The sequence below is a fragment of the Thermobia domestica genome, chromosome 6 (genome assembly GCF_964235325.1).
Source record: "Thermobia domestica chromosome 6, izTheDome1.hap1.1, whole genome shotgun sequence".
In the NCBI taxonomy this organism is placed as follows: domain Eukaryota; kingdom Metazoa; phylum Arthropoda; class Insecta; order Zygentoma; family Lepismatidae; genus Thermobia; species Thermobia domestica.
The window spans coordinates 242,163,086-242,185,993 of NC_137459.1; the positions used below are offsets into that span (position 1 = coordinate 242,163,086).

At 34.6% G+C, this 22,908-nt stretch overlaps 1 protein-coding gene across 1 annotated transcript in view; it reads left to right on the plus strand.

Moving 5' to 3' along the window:
- Positions 1–22,908, plus strand: part of LOC145688445 (von Willebrand factor D and EGF domain-containing protein-like) — a 613,451-nt gene that overhangs the window by 411,500 nt on the left and 179,043 nt on the right. The window contains exons 7-11 of the mRNA XM_081762680.1: positions 4,019–4,158; positions 5,359–5,538; positions 12,957–13,097; positions 14,097–14,300; positions 16,096–16,304. Of these exons, the coding sequence (XP_081618806.1) occupies positions 4,019–4,158; positions 5,359–5,538; positions 12,957–13,097; positions 14,097–14,300; positions 16,096–16,304 (874 nt within the window). The remainder of the gene's footprint in view (positions 1–4,018; positions 4,159–5,358; positions 5,539–12,956; positions 13,098–14,096; positions 14,301–16,095; positions 16,305–22,908) is intronic.

The following is a 22,908-nucleotide window of genomic DNA, read 5'->3' on the forward strand; positions in this document are numbered from 1 at the left end:
CTGCTTCCGTGGCACGTTGTTTACCTGGATATCATGCAGCACCAAGAATATAATGGATAAAAACCTTGTTTTCTCAAGTGATATTAGAACCACTATCGAGATGTGAATTCGGGAGTCCAGTGAATGGGACATATGCCATACAATATTCGTTTCCAGTGTTATTATCTTAACACATTGCTATAGGAAACATTTACAAATGGTTTGTTAATGAAGGAAACAAATTTGCCATAGCAATAACCTATTCGCAACTATCAATTTTCTCATAATTACCTGTTTTTGACAGGCTTTCGAGGAAACTTCCTTTACGTCTACCAAAATTTATTATTAATAACTTGGAACTGTATAACATTATTCTTTGGCTTGAAAAGTCCTCGAACTACCTGGTCCATTTCTCACTACGCTATTGATGAAATTGTTTACAGCATGAGTAACTATTATTGTACTGAGCTACGATGTCATTTTCGATTTGTAACTATCATATAGTAGTATTTCTTTCAAGTCTCCTATTTGCAGTCTATCACGTACTGTTGGAGGTATGCAACAACATGCGCAGTTCGTTTTGTAATATCCTCCCATCTTTTCTCTGTGGGAAATATCGATATGCTTTACACGAAATATCTTTCCTTAATGATCAATACTCCCATATGAGCTCATTGAGACCTACTTTTTCATCACTGAATGTCCGGGAATCACTAACTTCCTTTGGAGAATTCCTTATTCAATTGTCTCAGAGTCTTAAACAAGGTATTACAGGCATGATTATGTTATTATATACTTTTCTATGTAAATTTCAAAGCCGCCTTTCCTATATTATTGACATTTTCGATATGGAGCTTCAAAGTTTAGTTTTGCGTGATTTCTGGTGCTCATAACTCAGAAAAGAAGTTGGTATCTGCGTTTATGCACAAAGAGACTTTTTTTATTTATTGTTTTATTTTATTTTAGTTTAGTTTCGTATATAGATTCACCCATGAAATGTTGGAATAGAAATTTCAAATCATTCTTTCTATATACATGTATTTATTTATATATTTATGTATGTTTATGATTATCTATTTGTTTATTTAAAAATACTATAGAGGAGCCAGCAAGAGAAGGCCTCTGACAGCACGCAGTGACGTTACCACTACTCACGTGTCAAGGCTTTTTTCGGTTCTTCTATAATTGCAATTTAATTAATGGTGTAAGACAAAGTGACCGTAGAGATAACATAGTATCAAAGTAGGGGCTGCATTTTCCGTGTGCATGTGGTAAGAAACTTCAGAGATCATCTCTTGTTGGCCCTGCTATACTGTTTTAAAGAGTATCGGAATTGGGAGTGTATTTAACTTTCAGTTACCTATCGTGCATGGTTTAAATTAATTATATTATTTTCTAACGTTCTGAAGTTCAAAACGTTGCTTATATTTATAGACTAAACTTGAATATCTTATTTTAGAGTGACTAAACCGTAACAGAAATATGGCTGTTTATTTATGGTCACAAGAATATTTTTTACTTCATAAATTTTGACAGGTACTTTATGGTATTATTTATATATTTATTCCAGGATAATTTAGAAAATTCTAGACTTCCACAGATTTGATATGTGTGATTATATTATTATCTGCTTTTTCAAATATTTTAATTATTCGTTCATTTTAAATGTTAGATGAAATTTTTTTCTTGTTTTGCGTATATAAAAATTTAAACAGTTAGTTCTTCCTTAGTATTAGTTGTTTTTTCTTTAGTATTTAGAGCTAACTTGTTGTTGCTTGTGTATATGTGGATATGTACACAAAAGTAACAATAGCAATGAAATTCCAACTTAAACATATTTTGATTTAGATTTTTAGTTATTTATTTAGTATTTACATTTATATAGGAAGTTTCTACTATTTACAATATGAAAGGTAGAGTTTTCGAATATCTAATAGAAATAATCAAACAATACATACATACTATCTATGCCTCTATCTATCTAGATATATTTATTTTCATCCTTCTTTGACTCTGGAACTATTACTTAAATAATTAATATTTTCTGACCGAACTATATACTTATTTATTAAAATAAAAATAATTCGTAACAGTTTCAATAACTTAATGTTATCTTCATCAGACGTTAACTCTATGGCCTATGGAACCCGGAGGTTCAATGCCACGTTCACAAAAGCTCTTCACTGACTTCTGTCCTTAGCCAACTAGATCCAGTTTCTACTTTGAACTCCTATTTCTGCAAGATCCATCTTAATATTATCCTCCCATCTGTGCCTAGGTCTTCTTAATGGTTGTTTTTCGATTGGATTTCTAATTAAAACTTTGAAAGCGTTCCTACTTTCTTCCATTCTGGCTACATGACCTGTCCCCTTGAGCCTCCTAGACTTGATGCCCCTAACAATGTTTGGTAAACGTTATAGAATATACAGTTCCTCGTTATAAAGTTCCCGCCATTCACCATTCCCGCTCCTCTTGAGTCCGGATATTCGTCTCAGAATCTTGTTCTCAAATACTTTCAGTCTACGTTCTTCCCTCAGAGTAAGCGAGTATGTTTCGCAGCCACACAGCACAACAGCCATGATCAATGTTATATGTATTATAGGCTTCAAATTCCTCGGTAGAATTCGCAACGACAAAAGATTTTGAACTCAATAATAACACCAATTCTCTGGTTTCAGTCAACATTTAATTTCTTCTTGGATATGATTTTGAACTGTTCATACTGATCATAGATATTTGAAAAGTATCCACTTTATCAAAAGTATTATTTGATATTTTAGCGCATCCACAATTTGCCGTATTACGATCCCGACGAACATCCGTGCTTTTAGTTTTCTCTATATTTACTTCTAAACTCATATCCCTGCAACCGTTCAATACAACCTCTGTATTTCTTTCCGTTGTTCTCGTATTATATTTACATCATTAGCATACGCAATAACCTGATGGATACCATTCATCTCTAGGCGCTGGTTGCTATCTTTGATTTTCCTTATAGCGTACTCCAGGATAAAGTTGAATAATAATGGTGACAACGCATTTCTTTGTTTCAGGCCATTCTCGACGTGAAAACTTGCGAACTAGAATTTTCCTGCTCGGACTTTACTTTGGGATTCGTTTAAACACATATTCATTAATCTAACTAGCTTTCTCGGTACTCCAAATTCTTAAGAATGTTGTACAATGTTTTAGTGAAGATGAAATGGATAGCTCACTGCCTCCTCTTCCATACTAGAATTTAAGGTGTGTGAAAGATACCACCGCCCGTTATTCGCCTCGTCTTCAAGTTCTCCCCACACCACCAAATACGCTCTCGACGATAAGCCTGTGTAAGGAGTATTTGTGGAAGAGCGACACAGGAATGTAGACCTGTCACTAATAATCGATTATTTAGTGTTCGTGCACTCCTGATTGCTCTAGCTGGCTCCCTGCTGTCAAGTAGGGAGATCCAAACTATCCATCTCTTCTACAGGCCGTTCTTGGGGCGTCGCGAGGCACTTGGTGGCATGTCTGGTATGAAAATGTTGTGCCTTTCATCGGATACACTGAGTGGGAAAATTGTGGCTAGATACTTCGTCTCTCACAGCCTCACTACAGGGTCACGCTCGAAATCACTTAATTCCATAATAGACGTTCTCTGGTATAATCCTGATATTGCAAAAATACACTGTAATACACACACAACTACACTCATCGCATTGTGAGTCAACCTTTAAACTAATAATATCACACATTCTCTACAAACTACCATCGGCCTTCTCTCTACGGTGACCACTGTGCTGAGACCTTCAAACTAAGATCAGCATTCCCTTTAGAGACATATATTCTATGACGCAAACTTGTTTGAATAAGACGATGTATACTATATGTTCTTAAATATGTTTCCACCAGTAAATATGGTATAAGGATACAAACCATTGCTGAAAATAAGTGAATATGAAACGAGTAGTTAGTAGTAAGAACATTCACAAATCTTGAAACACTTAAAGATTATTTCCAAAGTGTACTAATACAATGATGATTTTTGTTTATCAATTAGGAGGTGAAGCTGTTCACTTGGAATTAAGATCAAATCTACCAGTGAGCTGTTTCGACAATAATTGTTGCGTTTCCTTGAAAGTAACAGTAAACTATCCTGAAGATTCTCATCATTGTCCATCAGGAGACCCACTAGATCGAGTAAGATAACATCAATTGTTTCCTTAAGTATTATAAAGTTAAGTTTTGATAAGAGTGTGGAATAGTAAATTCGATTGAAATGAAGTGTTAACATCCCGTGGTTATGCCTTGTATTCCTGAAGAGACACCAGTAAATGTACAAGATGATGAGATAACTGGAAGATTAACAAAATGAGAATGCTCTTTCACTCACAGGCAAGACCAAGACTAGAACACGTAAACCAGAATTCTCTGCCACTAAACTTAAAAATGTGTTGCTTGCAACTAAACAACCCCTTATTCAGGGAATGTACTCGTGTTTAATTTAAAATTAATTGTTTATAAAGGTAGTTTCGCTAGTTGCTTTACAGACTTCCTCAATGATATATTAAGACATTGAACTCAGTATATGGGCTTTCACAGCAATGATCTTCGTAACTATTTAACCCATAAATGCTGAGAGCTTAATGTGTTAATATACCCCTGAGAAAACTAATAGAGCAACTAACAAAATGATCGTTGGCAACAATTATAAATTGAATATGATGTTAATAATAATAATAATAATAAGTTGTTTAATTGTAACAATTGTCGTGAAAATACCAACAAAGATTGACACATTATTTTGTTTCTTTTTTTCTTTGCTAAATACGGTATATATTATATTAAAAATGCAAAATTGTAAATTTTTAGTTAAATTACAATTAATGTAGAACTAGAACCATTGAAAATATGTGAACGTTGAGTGGATCAGTCAGAGCTACAAAAGTTCTTGATGAAAACGATGAAAATAGGCCAAAGTCTTGTTTTTAAAAATTATATTTCGAGAATAAAGTGTTTTCTTATTCTATTTAGTATTGTATGTAGCAATTTAATGACATCAGCTCATAATTATTCAAATACATTATTTTTTTTAAGATAAATAACTCATTGAGTAACAAGAATTGATATGCGTGTAAGTAGTTTAATTTAAGAGTTTACATATTACGTTTCATACCGGTGTTATAAAGAACTTTTGAAGCGTAAGATTCTACTTAAAATATCGGTTTTCCACGCTGAAATTTTAATATTATATTTAATTGTATTCTATGTGTATGTATTCTCTTTTTTTAAATATATATATATATATATATATATATATATATATATATATATATATATATATATTTGTTGAAAATGGATAAACGTATTGTGTTTGCTATTACTTCTGTGTATTTTCAGCTAGGTTTCCCAGATTGTGTGTTTACTATCTGTAAATATAACTGGAATGTAACTCAAAGAATACCCCTGAGAGCAAAAGCCGACAACTTTTATGATGGAGATCTTCAGGTTACACTCGACATAGAAACATTTTCTGCTCATCACAAAGATTGGAATAAGTATAAACTACCTCAGCAACAGGTGAGTTCATTTCATTGAATATACTTAAGAAAAGATTTCTAAAATTGCATTACAGGTACAGAATGAAATAATTCCCTCACGAATTCCTAAAATATCCCGTGCAATTAATGGTTTCAAAAATCCACTAAGTTCTTTATGGAGTTATATTTTAATGACAAAAATATAAAGTTTAATTGTTTTACTTATATTGATATTAATGAATTACATTCGCACTGGAAAGCATCATTATACAAATTATGATAAGCACCCGCATTAATAGCTCTCCATCTTACATCAATGCCTCCAAATATAGAAACAAACCTCATCCCCTTTTTTCTTTTCATTTTACATTTTACTTTTGTTCCTTTCGTCCCTGATGATGGAACAGGGGCTGTTTTGAAAATTTCGAGGTATTGTTGTTGGAAAAATTAAATGTATTTCAGTCTTACGATCCACAATTATGTTTTGTAAAATAAAGGAGACAGATGATTAATGGAATTAATGGTTACAAAGAAATTGATGGAACGAGAATATGAAAGGAAACCCGATAACCCATAAAAAACGCACGGACATAATATTGCCCACCACAAACTCACATGTCCTAGAATCGGACCAGAGAACCCTAGCACCAGAGATGAACACTCTATCACTGACCCACCATGCTGCCGTCTACTAATGTTGAAGAATTAACTGCAATTGATATTGGCGTTCCTCGTAATTTCTATCTCACTATCTTGCTATTAATGCTAAGATATTTTTTATTATTTAAAAGAAACAGATTTATGTAGCTAATAAATTTTATATGAAAACTATGTGACATAGAAATTATGAAAAACACCAACTTACTTGCTATACACATGTAACAATTATTTATAATTTTTGTTCATGAGGGAACAATGCAATCACGAACAATTCTCAACATATATATGTAATAAATGTTCAGTTTTAGCACACACATATATATACGAGTATAGTATATTTTTATTACTACTAAAACATTTATACGTAACGAGAATTTAACGGCTGCATATTTTGTACCTTACCAGACACTATCAATGTTGATTCGTCTACAAATTTGGATTTGTATTTGAACACTAGAAATATTCTATATACCCATACTAGAGATGTAAAATCAATTTAAGATAGCGGTTTAAACAGTTGTAGGCTTCCGTTAGCAAAAAGGAGAAAGCCCCGTGTGACTCATAGTGAAACGCGGCGTCGTAACCGAGTTATGAGCTGTCGCTAATGGTGGAAAATGACATGTGACATCGGATCGCGAACAAACAAGAGGTACGACAAGAAGAGGTTCCAAACATTTTGTAGGTAGTAATACCTGATTGGCAAAAGCAGAGTGGTAGGGACGCAGCGCAAAGTACCGCTTTTAACAATTCGGACAGCATTCCATTTAGAAACTCCATGTATTTTGCTCTGTTCAACGTACCTCAATGAAATATTATTCAATTAATTGGTCTTCGATTGACATTCCATGGGCGCTGACATTCCATCACTCGTAATATTTGGGGATTTTCTACCGACCAATACTGCATATTATGCCTATTGACTTGCCTATGATTTCTAAATGTTAATCCATCGGAAAATAGAAAAAAAAAAAAAAAGTACGATCGTTTTGTATTTTGTGTAATGCCCACTCGCAAAAGTTTATGGGATTTTGAAAATCATCCGCGCGTAAGTCTTGATTTAGCAAAATATAAAGTGGTAAACCATTCCAATATTTGCAAAAACAAACTACTCTGTGACAATGTCACGTTTTGCTCGATTAGACCTGAACTAATATGGGGATTGTGAGCCACTGCCGCTAACATCAATTTTTGGATATTTATTTGTTAAAACCGTCGTCGGTGTTTCTATGTCGCTTGTACACTCTCCGTTTCAAAAATGTTTGCACTATTCGCCATGATATCTTCAAATTGGGTTGTTCTCTGTCTGGGTATCGTTTTCCATACAATATTCGAACATTGGCAACATTTTTCAGCTCCTCCCCGTAAATAAAGATGACATGATTTTTTTTCTATATTGTAAAGCGGCTCATTTTACACCTCAAGAGTTATTAACAAACACAACCCCACTTCAACACAACATCCTATGCAATACATGCACAACCACGGCACTTTGTTATATAGGACATATAGGTCAAGTTGTTCTACATATTTCCAACTCCGAAGGGATGGGGCCACTTCCGGGCAAGGAATTGAAACCTGTTTTGAAACTTGCTCCAGAAAACCTTTCAGGAAATATATAGGTTATTCCCAAATTCAAGGTTCAACTTTGAACTCATTCCTAGTGAGTCAGTTATGTACATTAAAAAAAAAAACATTAAAACAATGTTTACACTCTTCCATCCATTTTCGTAGCCCAACAAAACTAATCACATAAAAGAATCACACTACCACGTTTGCCCAGTCTGAATAACATAGAAAAACACATTACATCAAATCAAAAATAGAACGGACATAACATGCACAAAGTCGAATTCCTAAGTTATTTTTCGCTTACACTCATAGGAACGGGAAAACAGAGAATTTTTTAATATCGTTGCTACAACACTTCTTTAGCAGATTTTGCACAATACCTCATATCTTGGATGGTACTTTCCTTACCGATTTCAAATAAACGTCAATATGCTCATTAGGCCACACAATGTTGTTTACTAGAGTTCGAAACATAATGTAATCGGGAACTTTTCCAAGTTAGTGTACTACTTTCAAACTCACTCATTTTTATCCTCCCTTATAGCAACACTGTTCTCCTGACTCTTTGAAACATTGTGTGAATTTAAGAAGTTCTAATATCTCTTCGATTTCAACTGCGCGCATATTTTTATATCTTCTTCCTAGTTTGTGCAAAACTAGTTTTAATTTGCCAGTTGTTTGGAGTTATATGTAACGCTATTTAAAAAGAAAAAAAAAACTTTATCTTGGGTTGGCATCACTGTTCATTGGATGTTATTGCCTAATATGTGCGAAAGCGTCCTCCTCATTCTAGTTGCTTTGTGCAAAGATTCGTTTCTGTGCCTCTTTGGTTTCTCCTTTATTGCAGGTGGATATTGCAAATGGTTCACTCTATATATACCGGGCGTATCAAAAGTCCGAGACCATAAGCCAACTTCGTTATAAAACAAGATATGAAAAACTGGAAAGAGAGAAAATTTGTTCGAAGTAAGCGATTTTCAATCTACAATTATGGTATTCTTTTCAACCGCACTAGCCGTTGGGGCTCCACTGGTAACGTGCTCTATATTAAATGTAAAAGCAACGTTTCCACTTCAGCAAGCTGTTCGAACGGCACGCAAAAGCAACACGGGAAGCGTGCGCATTAATATGTGAGGGAACTTTGAATACCTCAAATCCAGTTCCCAACAGTGCTGTATTATTGATACGGTGAGAACCCTGGGAAATTGCCTGCTGAACTGGTAACGTTTTCTCTTTTAATATACGGCACGTTATCAGTATGGAGCCCAAACGGCTGATGCGATTGGAAAATTCCACCATTTAGATTGAAAACTCTTTCCAGCAACTTTACTCCTTTTTTCAGATTTTTGCATCTTCACTCATAATGGAGTTGGCCTATAGTCCCAGTATTATACACCCAGTATATATATAAGAGAATAAATCCACTGATTATATATCTAACAAAATATATACATACTGCGTCAAAAATGGATATACACTTTGAACTGTCATAGAAAATTTATTTTCCTACCTACGAGATTAAATTTCTGAAAAAAAAAAAAAAGTAAGATTACAATCCAATTTGAAAAAGAGTGTACTTTCTGTTCGAACTGAGTATTTCAAATAGTGGTTAAAGTAAATGTTTAAAATGGTGTCCTTCAACATCGATACATTTCTGAGTACTAGTCACGACTGTTTCCATACTTCGTATCAGAGTATCTAATGGGATTTCTGTGCACATTGCTTGAATCTTATCCCAAACTGCGTCCAGGGTACATGGCTTACGATGATACACCTCATATTTTATGTGTACAGTATGAGAAAATAGTGACGTAAGTTCTGGAGAGCGTGCAGGAGACCCGATTGGTCCCCTGCGTACTATCAATGGGACTGGTACATTTTGATACAGGTATGCTCGCACATCCGCATGATAATGCGGCTTGGCCCCATCTTGTTGATAATAAAACCTGTCATTACGGTACATTACACGAATGGCAGGGGAAATGAAGTCAGTAAGCACTGTTAGGTACTTTAATCCAGTTAGAATACCGTCAAAACGGAAAGGCTCAATGAGCCTCCTAGGAGGCAAAACATAAAACACAACACCCATTTACACCAGGAAGTTTGCAGCCTTTTCAACAGTAATGTGGGGATTATCTTCAGCTCAGTGCATACAATTATACCTACTGACAGTTCCACTGAGTTTAAATTGTGCCATCCGACTAGACAATGCTACTACCCATAAATCCCGGTTTAAGTGTAACCATTCATCTGAACCCATTCATAAAATTGTATAATGCTAACTGGGTCGTCGTCCCTTAACTGTTGCACCAGCCTTCGAATATACACACGCAACTTACCTTTCTTCAGCATGATTACACCGCTTTCACATGACCCTTGCATTGAAGAATTTTGAGGTAAACGTTGAAACATTTCCAGCACCGCAACTGAGGATTCAGCAATTCTAACCACTTGAGGTTGCCTTGATCGGCCTTTCTGCACATCATACATTGTTCAATGAGTCTCGAATTAGTCTAGTAGACGTGTAATTGTTACCCCTGAAGGTGGATCAGTCCTATACTCACATCTCCACGGTGTCTGAGTAGCAGCAACATTCTCAAACTTCCAGTACCACTTAATAATCTGCTTCCGTCTTCAAAGCTCAAACGTCCGTTCGCCATTTTGCTGTTACTCTCTTGCTATTAACTGGGTTTCGCAGCTAGACCAATGATTCTGCAACCAATTATTGAGGAAACATAACATTCCTTTTCCCCAGAAATATATTATTATAGGTTGGAAAATAAATTTCCTACGGCAGTTCAAACTGTGCATACATTTTCTGAAGCACCTGGTTTATATATAGTCAGTGGATTTATTCTCCTGTATATTTATCCACTGACTCACTCAGCACGAGGTCCCCTAAACCGTTTGAGCTAGGAACTTAAATGTTGTGCAAATGATATCTTTGAACCTTAGACTGCACATAAGACGAGGTTTTGTGAGATTAAAGCCCTAAGAGAAAAAACGGAGATTGATTTTTTTTTTTTTTTATATATGTCACTAGATCTTTGAAGCTTTTAAACGTAAGAATACTTTGTATAGATATACTTTCACCCTAAGCGGAAGGTGATAGAAAGTTCTACGAAATGTAGTCTATACAAGGGAAACAGGTTCTTAAACCTTTCCTCTACATTCACAAAGTCTCCAAAACTCTTACACCCAGAAAGTTGAAATTTTGTGCAAATGTTCTTATTGAACCCTAAGTTGGAAATAAGACAGAATTTTACAAAATGCGACCACACGAGGATAGTGCCTAGCATTTTTGTGATGTTCGCCAGATCCCCGAAACTGTTTGGGTATAGAAGCTTAAATTTTGGTTTAACGTTCTCATTGAGTCCTACAGAGTTTTATGAAATGCGATCCCTAAGAGGGAAAGGGAGCTTTATTTTTTTCTTTAATTTCATTTACTCATCAGGTCTCCGAAAATATTTCACGGAGGAACAAGTTTGCTACAGATATTTTCCTTGGACTCTAGGCTGAGAATAAGACTTAGTTCCAAGGAGTGTGACTACTACAAAGGTAAAGGGGGTTTGTACTTTTCTTTTCGATATTCACCACATTGCCGAAGTGTTTAACTATAGACTCTTGAAATTTTATGCAAGTGTTTTCATTGAATCGCAGGTTGGGAATAGATGGAATTTTAAGAAATGCGATCACTGCGAGGATCAAGTCTTTCTTTTCAATGTTCGCTAGATCTCTGGAGCTGTTAAGAATAAAACCTTGAATTTTGAGACAATGTAATGTATATGAGAATCATTGAATCCTAGGTTGAGAATAAGACGGAGTTTTACGAAGTTTCACTTATATATATGGGTTACAAGGAAGCTTCTACCTTTTCTCAACTTCACCATATTTTCGAAACTGTTAGATGGTGAAACTTCAAATGTGCGAATATTCGTCTTGAATCCTAGAATAAGAGGATTAGACAAGATACAAAATAAGACATAGTTTTAGCGAAATGTGACTCTTATGGATAGGAAGGGGTCTTGGCACTTATTCAACACACCTGATTGAACCCGTGAACGCTTGAACCCCTGTTTGAATTTTATACAAATGTTCTTCTGGAACTGGAAACTAAAGTAAGACGGAATTACATGAAATTCAAAATCTAAAAGGATGGAAATGTGAATTAATTTGTTTCGTTCTAGGAAATTGAAACTTTGTCAAATGTTCACTATATGCCTTAACCATAGTAAATTTTGAGGATTACCATTCCACAGGTACTAAGTGGATTAAAAGGTTTCCCAATATTATTAATAATTTCTTTTAAACACTGAGCATATAATCACAAAATTTGTACACTATACACTTTGATATATATAATATGAATATCGTATACGAGAAGTCGATTTGGGTAAATATTGAAGCTGAAAAAAGACACTTGTGGTTAACTTTTCGAAAATTCAGTTTGGAGAATACAAAGTTTGTATAACAATTTTCATGAAATAGGTCGAATTTTCCAATTTCGTATGCAACAAAGGGATATAACTGTATCTCAACTTTGAAAAAAAAAATCATTTATGGGCGTTCTCTGGGGGAAAAAAAAATATATCGAGATGATAACTTTACCTAATGATTGGCATGGATTATGTCGAATCCACTGCTTCAGGCTGCGGGAAAACTATTTGACTCAATCTTGAAATTGTGAAAAGTTAAACGTATTTACGAATGATTATGTGAGAATTCACGTAACTGGAATGAAGTTAAATCTGCACATTAATTTTCACAAAATTTCAAGTTTCTATGCCCATGAGTTTTGGAAATACGAAGATAATCGAATACAAAAGTTCAAGTTAGCGTTTACTCTTTATTCCAGTATCTAGAAACCGGAAAAGATCTGTATACATTTTGCAAATATTTTCCATAAACCTTATTCTTCTTGTGCGAAAAAATGATACTTCTTTAAATTACTGATATCTACCTTGGATTATGTCATTTGTTCATTTATAATGGTTGAATCATTAAAAATCAAAGTAACTACTGCTCAAAATTTTCTAATCTTTGGTAGAAAGTAGCAAACATTGATACTATACAAACTTTAACATTATTATTTCCTTGTATTATTTTGTAGTTGAGAAATACTGTAAAAAATGGTGTGTCCATATGTTTTTTTTTATCGGTAATATTAAGTGTTTACTACATTCTTACAATAGTTTCCAACCCTCTAATGCTTTTTCCCTGAATTTTTAGGTTCTTGTGATGGGAGTTGATGTAAGTGAAAGATGCATTTCTGATTCCTATATTCATACATTTGATGGTCTTACATATGCCCATGGATTAGAAGGTTCCTTTGTTTTATATCGACACACAATTTTGGGATTTGAAGTACAAGTAAGTAATGCCCATACTTTATGCTTAAATTTAACTCTTAATTTAGGACTAGGGAAAGAGAGAGTATGAGAAATCAAAAAGAACCTCAATTCAGAAGTAGCCAGGTGTACCTTAAAGTTTTCAATGCATAGAATTCAGATCAATAGTATTACGTAAATATTTTTAATTGTAATATAGTTACTTTCTGTATTTTTCTTTTAAGCGATTGGTGATATTTACTACAAGACATATTTTCTAAATTATTATTATTATTATTATTATTATTATTATTATTATTATTATTATTATTATTATTATTATTATTATTATTATTATTATTATTATTATTATTATTATTATTATTATTAATATTATTTGTGTTTATATTTAAGTTTTATTTCTTTGAAGTTCTCCTAAATTACCAAATTTTGCACAACGTAAATTTTGCTCAGTGAGGCACGTGTATAGGTAAATATTTGTTTCCATTATACCATAAACATTTTCATGCTCATTACCAAGGAAAAATTACATTCAAGCCCATTTCTTAGAAACAAAAGTCTTTTTGATTTTATAACGTTTTGACTATGAAAACAAATGTGGACAGTGCAAGTAAATCATCATTTACCTGATCTATTTAAAGCCTAAAATAAATTTCATGAAAATAATTTTAAGATTAAGTGCAAGCAAATATAATATAATTTAATTCTTTCTTAAATAATATAATAGGTAGAAGATCCAACCAAAAAGAGTGTAAATTGTCCAACAGATCTAGCATTTTAACAATATTATCGATGTTGTGCAAGATCTTTCATTTAAAGAGGCTTTCTTATTTTTAAAAAAAAGGTTAAAGCTTAGTTTCATTTATTACTAATATGAGAATTGATTTATAATTAATTCAAAACTTAACGATCTACAACATATATAGAGAAGTTTAATTTTAAGAGTAAACAAGTTTCTATTATCTGAAGGAGGGATTCAAGACTTTTTTTAAAAATTTTTTGACTATATATTTCATTATAGGTAACATACAGAAGATGTTCCTATCGAAGCATCTGCAATTGTGCAGTTAAAGTAAAGGCTAAAAAGTCCATTGTAAGTGCAGATGTGTGTTCTAAAGGATATGTTCAAATATGGAGTGAAACCACTTCAACTTCAGATGGAGATAAAGAACACGACGAACAAGACCTTAATATCATACAACAAAACGAAGGAAGATCATATCAGGTTTGACCATTTGTTCCTGGTTTATATAAGCATGTATTCACCATAGTCTGTAATCATTCTAAAGAATTAGAGAGATAAGATGCAATAGTTAGTAATCAGTTTCAAATTTATTGTTATTGTATCCCAGTATCTTCTTTAACTAATGATCCTCTGAATGCAATAATTCTTGCTTATAACACTTGGTTTAAAATATATTGGTGGAAACCCATTTAAGAACACTCAATAAGAACTCACTAGTCTCACAAAAAGTTGGTATAAAACGAAAAGGTAATATTGAGTAAAATATGGCGCCTGTGAGGCATCCCAAACATATTATATATGGTCTACACTAAACACACTATTCACTTTAATAGCACTTGTAAGAATCCCAAGCTACAGTTGTGGTAGGTACCCGGTCGCACAGATGCTAAATGTCTGTCTAGGGCATGAGACCAAAAGGTTATTGCCAAAGTCTAGCTAGCCATCAGGCGCCGTCACAGCATGCTCCACAAATACTCTATAAGGCTTAGATCCAGAGTCCAGGGTAGAAGGCGGATACCGAGTAGAACACGATGGATTTCTTTGGTGGTATAGGGGTCTACTTTATCCTGCCGGAAGATGGTACCCTGGAGAGAGTTTACAGGATTGACGACGGAGAGGAGGGCTGGAGGACGAGATTGATGACGCCACGAATACATGACACACCAAACATACTCTCGTGAGTGAAGGTGGGATGTTTAGCTCATCGTCTCCTATACTAGAAGGCATATATGGAACCTGTATGGAGAGTGCAGAAGCACACAGGATTTTTCCGCTCATCTCTACGTCTCTGGACGCACTTACGGCCATCACTGTAAGAGACAGAAACATCTCTCATTGCTGAATACTACCTACCTACCTACCTCCATACTTTTCGCCAGAGAAATCTTTTCCGACATTACGGAAGACGGTTTCGGCGACGAGCAGATATCAGGAATAATCATGCGACAGGAACGCAGGAACGTTGTGTTTGTGCGCTCACATGGTGGTCATGGTGGCCTTGATTTCGTGGGCAGTCGCTGTCTTCTGAGTTAGAGTAACTCGAATGATTTTTCTGTTTAGACACTCCCAGTGTGCCGAGACAGTGGTAGATACGTCTGGTGTAAGGATCTTTGCCTCCAATTGTGTACACCACCGATAGATAATTGATAGGTCACAACCCACATGAGGTTGACAATTCTGTTGAATAACAACTCGATCTCTTCCAGCTTCACTATATGTACACGCTCCAACTTATTTCATTGTGTAATAAGCGTTCGCTGGCGTCGTTCTGCCATTGCAAGCGCAAAAATTGATCCACAATCCACACTTGTCCTTTTGTCCGACGACCTTCAATCTATTAACAACATATGATTTAAAGACACTACTATATGCCTGCTCTCTACGGCGGCTGGTGTGTTTGTAACTACGGAGCTTCAACCTAAGTCCATTATTTTCTGTGGTGCAAAAGAATTGGAGCATGTATACGGAATGCTCTGAAATGCACTTCAACTAGTGTACCTAAGTACATTCAAGCTAATGCTATATGTTGTGCATGAAATTTTGAACGAAGATTTCGTCTCAACGTAAATGTACACGTAGTATGTTACAGCTAATGAAAACTTAAAGACAGTTTTTCTGTCTTAAAGTATTAAAGTTTATCTCTCTTTAGAATAGTTTGGCAGAAGGCACTAATTTATGAATATAGGAGTCATTATTTTTATAAATTATACATTTATATATTTTTAGTACAATATTAGCTGAGAAAACTGAATTAACCACTTATTTTTGTTTACAGATGGTATTTCCAAGTGGAACGATTGTTGTGCTGGGTCCCTATCTTTCTTACGTTGTTGTATATGCATTTGCGACAGACATGAAGAACACAGCTGGTTTGTGTGGCTTGTTTGATAGAAATTCTACGAATGATCTTGTTACTGCTGATGGTCAGCCAGCTTGCACATATCAAGCACTTTCACCATGCCAGCCATATTCTGAGCTATGGAGGTAAGTTTACGTTCAATGTCGGCAGAAATATGAAGAAATATATTTTGATAATACTTGTAATACCCTATAATATAAGCATATTTTATAAGAGAAGGAAGTAATCAATTTAACTTAAAAGTAAATTTCCATATAATAATAAATATAATAATAATAATAATAATAATAATAATAATAATAATAATAATAATAATAATAATAATAACTAGAAAAATAAGTGAAACTCCCCCTCTCCTTTCCCCGTCGATTTTCCTTTTAAATTACCCCTTCAAGTAATTCACCAAATCTGTAGCACATTACAAAAAGAACCTTTTATATCCTATATGATTCCCTCACTTCATCACTTTGTCCTGCAAATATTTCAGTTTTATTAAATTTATTTAAGTATTTTTCCAAGAAGATGAGTGTGTTTTAGCATTTTAATAACTTTTATTTTACTTATTTTTAAATTGACATATTAATATTTTCTATTTTACTTTACACCAAACATTTTCGGTGCTTGTGAGATGTAGTACTTAATCTTTTATATGTAGGTGTACATAATAAAAGGAACGAAGGTTTTCATGTATTTTGCAAAATGTATAACTTTAGGAAGGCTTACACCAGAGATGAGGCGTACATGCAAGCAGTGTTACCGGCGGTAACACTAAAAGAATAATAAATGCGAAGGTTCATAATAGTTTAAGTAGCTCATAACAATATTTTAAAATAATATAATAAGAACAGTATTTTTGCTTGCTTTCGTTAGATGAATTGATATGTAAGTCAATGGATAATTTTGTTGCACGAGAGGAGAATTGTAACAACAAACCCGAAAGAGCACAGTGACTTTTCCTGTCATTCCATGGCTCTGTCGCTTGTCAAACATAATGACTACTCAAGGGCTCTGTTACCGCTCAATTGGACGGTAAAATCCCAACTTGTTGTGAATGCGGAGCGCCAGACTCCACATCTTTCTTTGCGGGTGCTTGCTGACTGCTTTCTGTTGTAGACAGAATCGCACGGTGCGGTAGCTCGTTTCCGCTTCTGTTACGACTTTCAATGACACAGTGTTAGATCTATTCTCACAAAAGAATCGACGACTTATACAATATTTAAAGCAGTCTACAATGGAGAGTAAATTTGCACGTATTTATTAGTTTATTGTTATTAGTGCTGTGGTTTCCTCGTAGGCTCACAATAAGTTATTCTTTATGAGTAATGACCGGTAACACCTATGTACTTCTCACGCTACGCTACTGAGTGTAAGTGAGTACTAACAGAAAACTCGATACTTAGCCTCCTCGTTTGTCTAGTGGCTAGTGTGTGTGTCTTTAGTGCATATGGTACTGGGTTCGATTCCCAGTGGGAAAGCACAAAAATTAATATCACAATCATTCACTTTTATTAATCATCTGTTTATTTATAGTCTAAATGGCATAACAGTGGGATATTAAACTAAAAAAGACACTACACTCAAAAATAATGGCAAAGTAGGCGAAGCCACAATGGTGACGAAATGTACCCAAAGAGCCTCCTCGTCTGCGTAGCAAGTAGTGCACCAGTTCAGGTGAGAAAGTGTTTAACATGAAGTTGTATTGTTCCGTGGTAGCGGTGCTTGCTTGACTTCGTCATGGTTCAAAGATCATTTTCATTTTCTGAAATGGAGAGCGATTGATTGTTTGGAAATTGGCCAAACACAGGTAGGAATACCCAAAGCCATGGTTATCCCGAAAAAAATTGTGTCACGCTTGTACAATCAATAACATTCGACAGGTGAGGTATTGCGAAGACTGGACTAGGGTCATACAAGGATCACAGAGTCATAAGAGCACGAACTTCCGGATGCCACACCACCTCATATGCATGGCAATTGACTTCGCCCCGCGCTACTGCTCAAGGCAGACTGTATTAAGACTTGCTGTGCCTTGAAGGCTTTCCGAAAGTTCTTTCTTTGCAAGCAAGATCTATAGTTTGTGTGTTACCCAGCGCAGACAAGATGTCGTTGGAATGGTGTCGCGAACGCCATGATTTTACCCAGATTCAGTGGTCGTATGTTTGTTTACAGATGAATCAAGATTCAGTTTACAGACTGATTTTTGATATGTATTCATCTGGCGAGAACTGAATACCTGTTATCAAATTTGAGAGACAGATGTACGTAACTACACACAACTCCTGGCAAAGTATTAGCAAATATTCATGATATAATTTTGTTCAGTGAATCATATTGACCCACAGTTACAAAGACGCAGAAACTTTGATCAAAAGTACCGTACATAAGATGCAATACAAATTTAAGTTGTTATGAAAACAAGAATGAAAAAAAAGTCTTCTTATATCAATTAGTAAACGTTTAACGTTCAGTAAACTCCCTTAATAAACTAAATCTAGACTGCATATTATGGAAACCCAACATTGGTATAATTGATCTTCTTTAACTTATATATATTAGCGAAGCTGGTACTAACCTTGTGTATGAACGTTTTAAAACCGTATAATTACTATTGTTAACAGGGAGTCATCTTTTTCTCATAAGTGACATTAATATAATTCACATAGACTTTGACTTCTTTTTACCCAGAAACTTCCACATATCTTGTTAATATTATAAAATGATATAGCTTAAAAAGCATAAGTATTGTTCAAAATTCTCTAGGAAAAGAACTCTTGATACAATACTTACGAATATTCTAATAGTAAGTGTACAAAAACAGAACTGTAATCATTATTTCCTACAATAAATATAATTATCTTCTCTTAGTCGATTCCTGTATAAATGTACAGAAAGTAAAGTATGATGTAATAAAAAGCAAAAACTGTGAATCGAAATATAACTTCTATAAAGTGAATATTCCTCTCCTTCAGCACAAAATAACTAAAGCTAACTGGGCCTCAATCACCTATTACCAAGGCAGAGTCTACAGAGGATAAATATTATGAAACTATTTCATCTGTTTTTTATATATGTGTAGAAAGCCTAATCATAGACATTCAGCATAGTTGAGTAGACGATTTATAAGCTTAATAATAATAATAATAATAATAATAATAATAATAATAATAATAATAATAATAATAATAATAATAATAATAATAATAATAATAATAATACAGAGGTTGTTCAGTCTACATTTGGCCAATTTCGACTTACCTAAATATTTAGAAGAATCCATGGCGCCAGATCCGTAAGTGCTCGATGTGTTTCCTTTCGTTCCTAACAATAGCCCGACAGCGTAATTTCCACTGTAATAGGCTTCTCTGAAGAACTGGGAGGGGAATCTTGTCCCATTCCCTTTGCAGAGCTTTCCAAAGTCCTTCCACAGTTGTCACACACCGTTTAACCAAAGCCCGCTTTAGCAATCCAAATCCACAATAGTCCATAGAACTTGCATCTGGAGATTTAACAGGTACCTCATTGAAAGGTATCACCTGTATACCAGTTGCCTCCTCCATTTCCCTGTAGAATGCGAGGGACGATCATGAGGTATGTGATGAGGCCTTGTCCATGTAAATGCGCACCAGATTGGCGTCATGCTCGTAGATCGGCCGCATGATCTGCTCCTGAAAATACTGCTAATTTATTTTGCAGTTCTTCGCCACCCTACGAATCTTCAGTTTACCTCTGTAACAGTAGCCAGTAACGACCATGAGCCCTTTTGGGAAGGATTCTTGACGGACATGGACCCACCTTCTGAAGTTCTTGGCGCCTTTCTCTCGGTACATGATGGCTCTCGGTTTGCCGCACTTGGAAAGGTAAATCCATGCTTCATCTAGTGTTACGACGTACATCCACCTTTGTTTTGCCAGATGCCGTTCGTACAGTTTCCGGGCGTTACACTTTCGTTCCTTTTGGTGGGCATCCGCAAGAAGATGGCCGCGAGCTTTCATGACTTTTTCCAGCTTGAGTTGATGGTGTAACGTCCGGCTCACAGTCCCCAAAGACACGTCAAGACGATTAGCCATATACCTTTTTGTTGGCAGATTTTCTTGCATTGCCATTTTGCAAAGTTTCCTCTGCATGGTGGAGGTGGCCTTGGTACATTCCCGCTTCCTAGGCAACTTCGTTGGTGATCCAAATGGCGGAGCTTCGTTGCCCTTGTACTTTTTAATAACATTTTTATTCCACTTAAAGTGATGTTGCAACCATTCTTCTTGCACTGTTTTCTCATGACAGAAACATTAAAGTGGGCGTCACAAAGAGCCGCAACATAGCCTTCCCAAAACTGGCTTAGTTTGGGCGGCATTTTGGTCACAGAGCAGAAACCCTCACACGTGGAAACAAATTTAACACAACACTTACAACAATGGTCCTGTTTTGTGCGTTATTGTCGTCCGCGCGGAAAAACAACTCTGTTCCCAGGAAGCCACTGCAAAACACTGCAGGACGCCACGAGCCAGGTTGGGTGAGCCCATTCTGCCCGGATGGGGGAAGGAACGAAATCGGCCAAACGTAGGCTGAACAACCTCTGTAATAATATTCGAAAAATGTGGAAGTGGAAAAAAATTGACCAGCATTATAATAAATTTAGCTGCCTCAGATCTCTTGTGAAGAAAGAACTCAATCAGACTCATAAGGATTATATTAAAGATTGAGATTTTCTTAAACCTAAATTTCTTATGTACATACATCAAATCTAAATTAAAATAGTAACATCTAATATACTTCAACGTAACCAGAAAACTATTTGACAGAAGTTGATTGTATACTCATTTAAGAGAGATCTTAAAAAAAAATCAAATCCTAAAGATGATTTACTCGTCCGAGTAAACTGTAATAACTCATAAGTACTTGATATTTTTCCTTTTGCTCAACTCCATAGTCTAGTGGCCAGAGTGCATATTTTTCATTCACGAGACCCCGTTCAATTTCCAATGGGAGAGCATTAAATATACTACAATCCTTGCAATCCTGCTTTAAACCAGTCTTATATTAAAGATTGAGATTTTCTTAAACCTAAATTTCTTATGTACATACATCAAATCTAAATTAAAATAGTAACATCTAATATACTTCAACGTAACCAGAAAACTATTTGACAGAAGTTGATTGTATACTCATTTAAGAGAGATCTTAAAAAAAAAATCAAATCCTAAAGATGATTTACTCGTCCGAGTAAACTGTAATAACTCATAAGTACTTGATATTTTTCCTTTTGCTCAACTCCATAGTCTAGTGGCCAGAGTGCATATTTTTCATTCACGAGACCCCGTTCAATTTCCAATGGGAGAGCATTAAATATACTACAATCCTTGCAATCCTGCTTTAAACCAGTCTTGGGTAAGTTACTTGTAAAAATGTAACGCGTTACAAGTTACTTATGCGTTACTTTTAGATCCGAAACTTTGAATATGTAAAAAAAAAAAAAAAAAAAAAAAAAAAAATTTCAATTTTCCGTATAACTATTATTATTATTATTATTATTATTATTATTATTATTATTATTATTATTATTATTATTATTGCACATTCAGATTTTCCCCAATCATCGTAAATGTTTAGAACTGTATGTTGATAATAATAACGCTGCTATAGCCTTTCATGCGGATATTTACTTTATTGGAAATTTGATGTCCTTCGCTGACTTTATAAACGCAATATTCTGAATAGCTTTATATAGATGCAAGAACGAATTCTTATTTGACAGCTATATGAGCATTTTCTTATAATGTAGCACTACTAAGATGCCATACTGCGTAAAAAAATGGCTGCTTATTACTATTCTGCTAAACAAAATATATAATAATAATAATAATAATAATAATAATAATAATAATAATAATAATAATAATAATAATAATAATAATAATGTTATGTACAATTAAAAATACAGAATATAGAGAAGCATTACACTACAACTAATAAAATGAGACACTTGAACTGGAAGTGCATCACAGTAACTCTAAAATCCATACATGTTTTTTAGAGCTAGTTGTTCTAAATTCTATAATCAACGGAACTCTAGGCTACGCAAACTGATCTGAAAGAACTCCAATATCACATACCATCAACAAATGTTCGAACGGTAAAATATTTTCGTTCTCCATCTTTATAAAAACAACATCAACGAAAGTAAACTAGACTACCATTGGACTCATTATTCACTTACTGAATGTATTGATTTGAAACTGTCAAAATCTATGACAAAATCTTCCAGGTGCTTACAATCATTACACGTGATTTCCCTGAGGCTGTTCTCATCTTCCAAAACCATAAAGTGGCATTAAGATCTTATCTGTTTCTCTATGTATCGATGACTGACTGTCGGTCACTGACATAGTTCATGTTCCATTGCTCCATTCTCAGAAATTCTCTTACGAGAAAGAAACATTTGATTCCAAAAAAATATACGTACATTGTAGTTACTCATTCGAAATGTAACGCAAACTAGGTACGTTACTTAAAAATTTGTAACGCGTTACCGTTACAGTTACTTTGGAAAAAATGTAACGCGTTACTAGAAAACGTTACTTAAAAACGTTACTTGTAACGCGTTACTTCCGTTACGTTACTTTCCAAGACTGCTTTAAACTGTTGGTTGCGTCCAATACAAGCCTCGCTTCTGGCAAAAGCCGTTAATACAAATAAATCAAACTTAATTTTCTTTCCTGACGAGATCATTGTCAA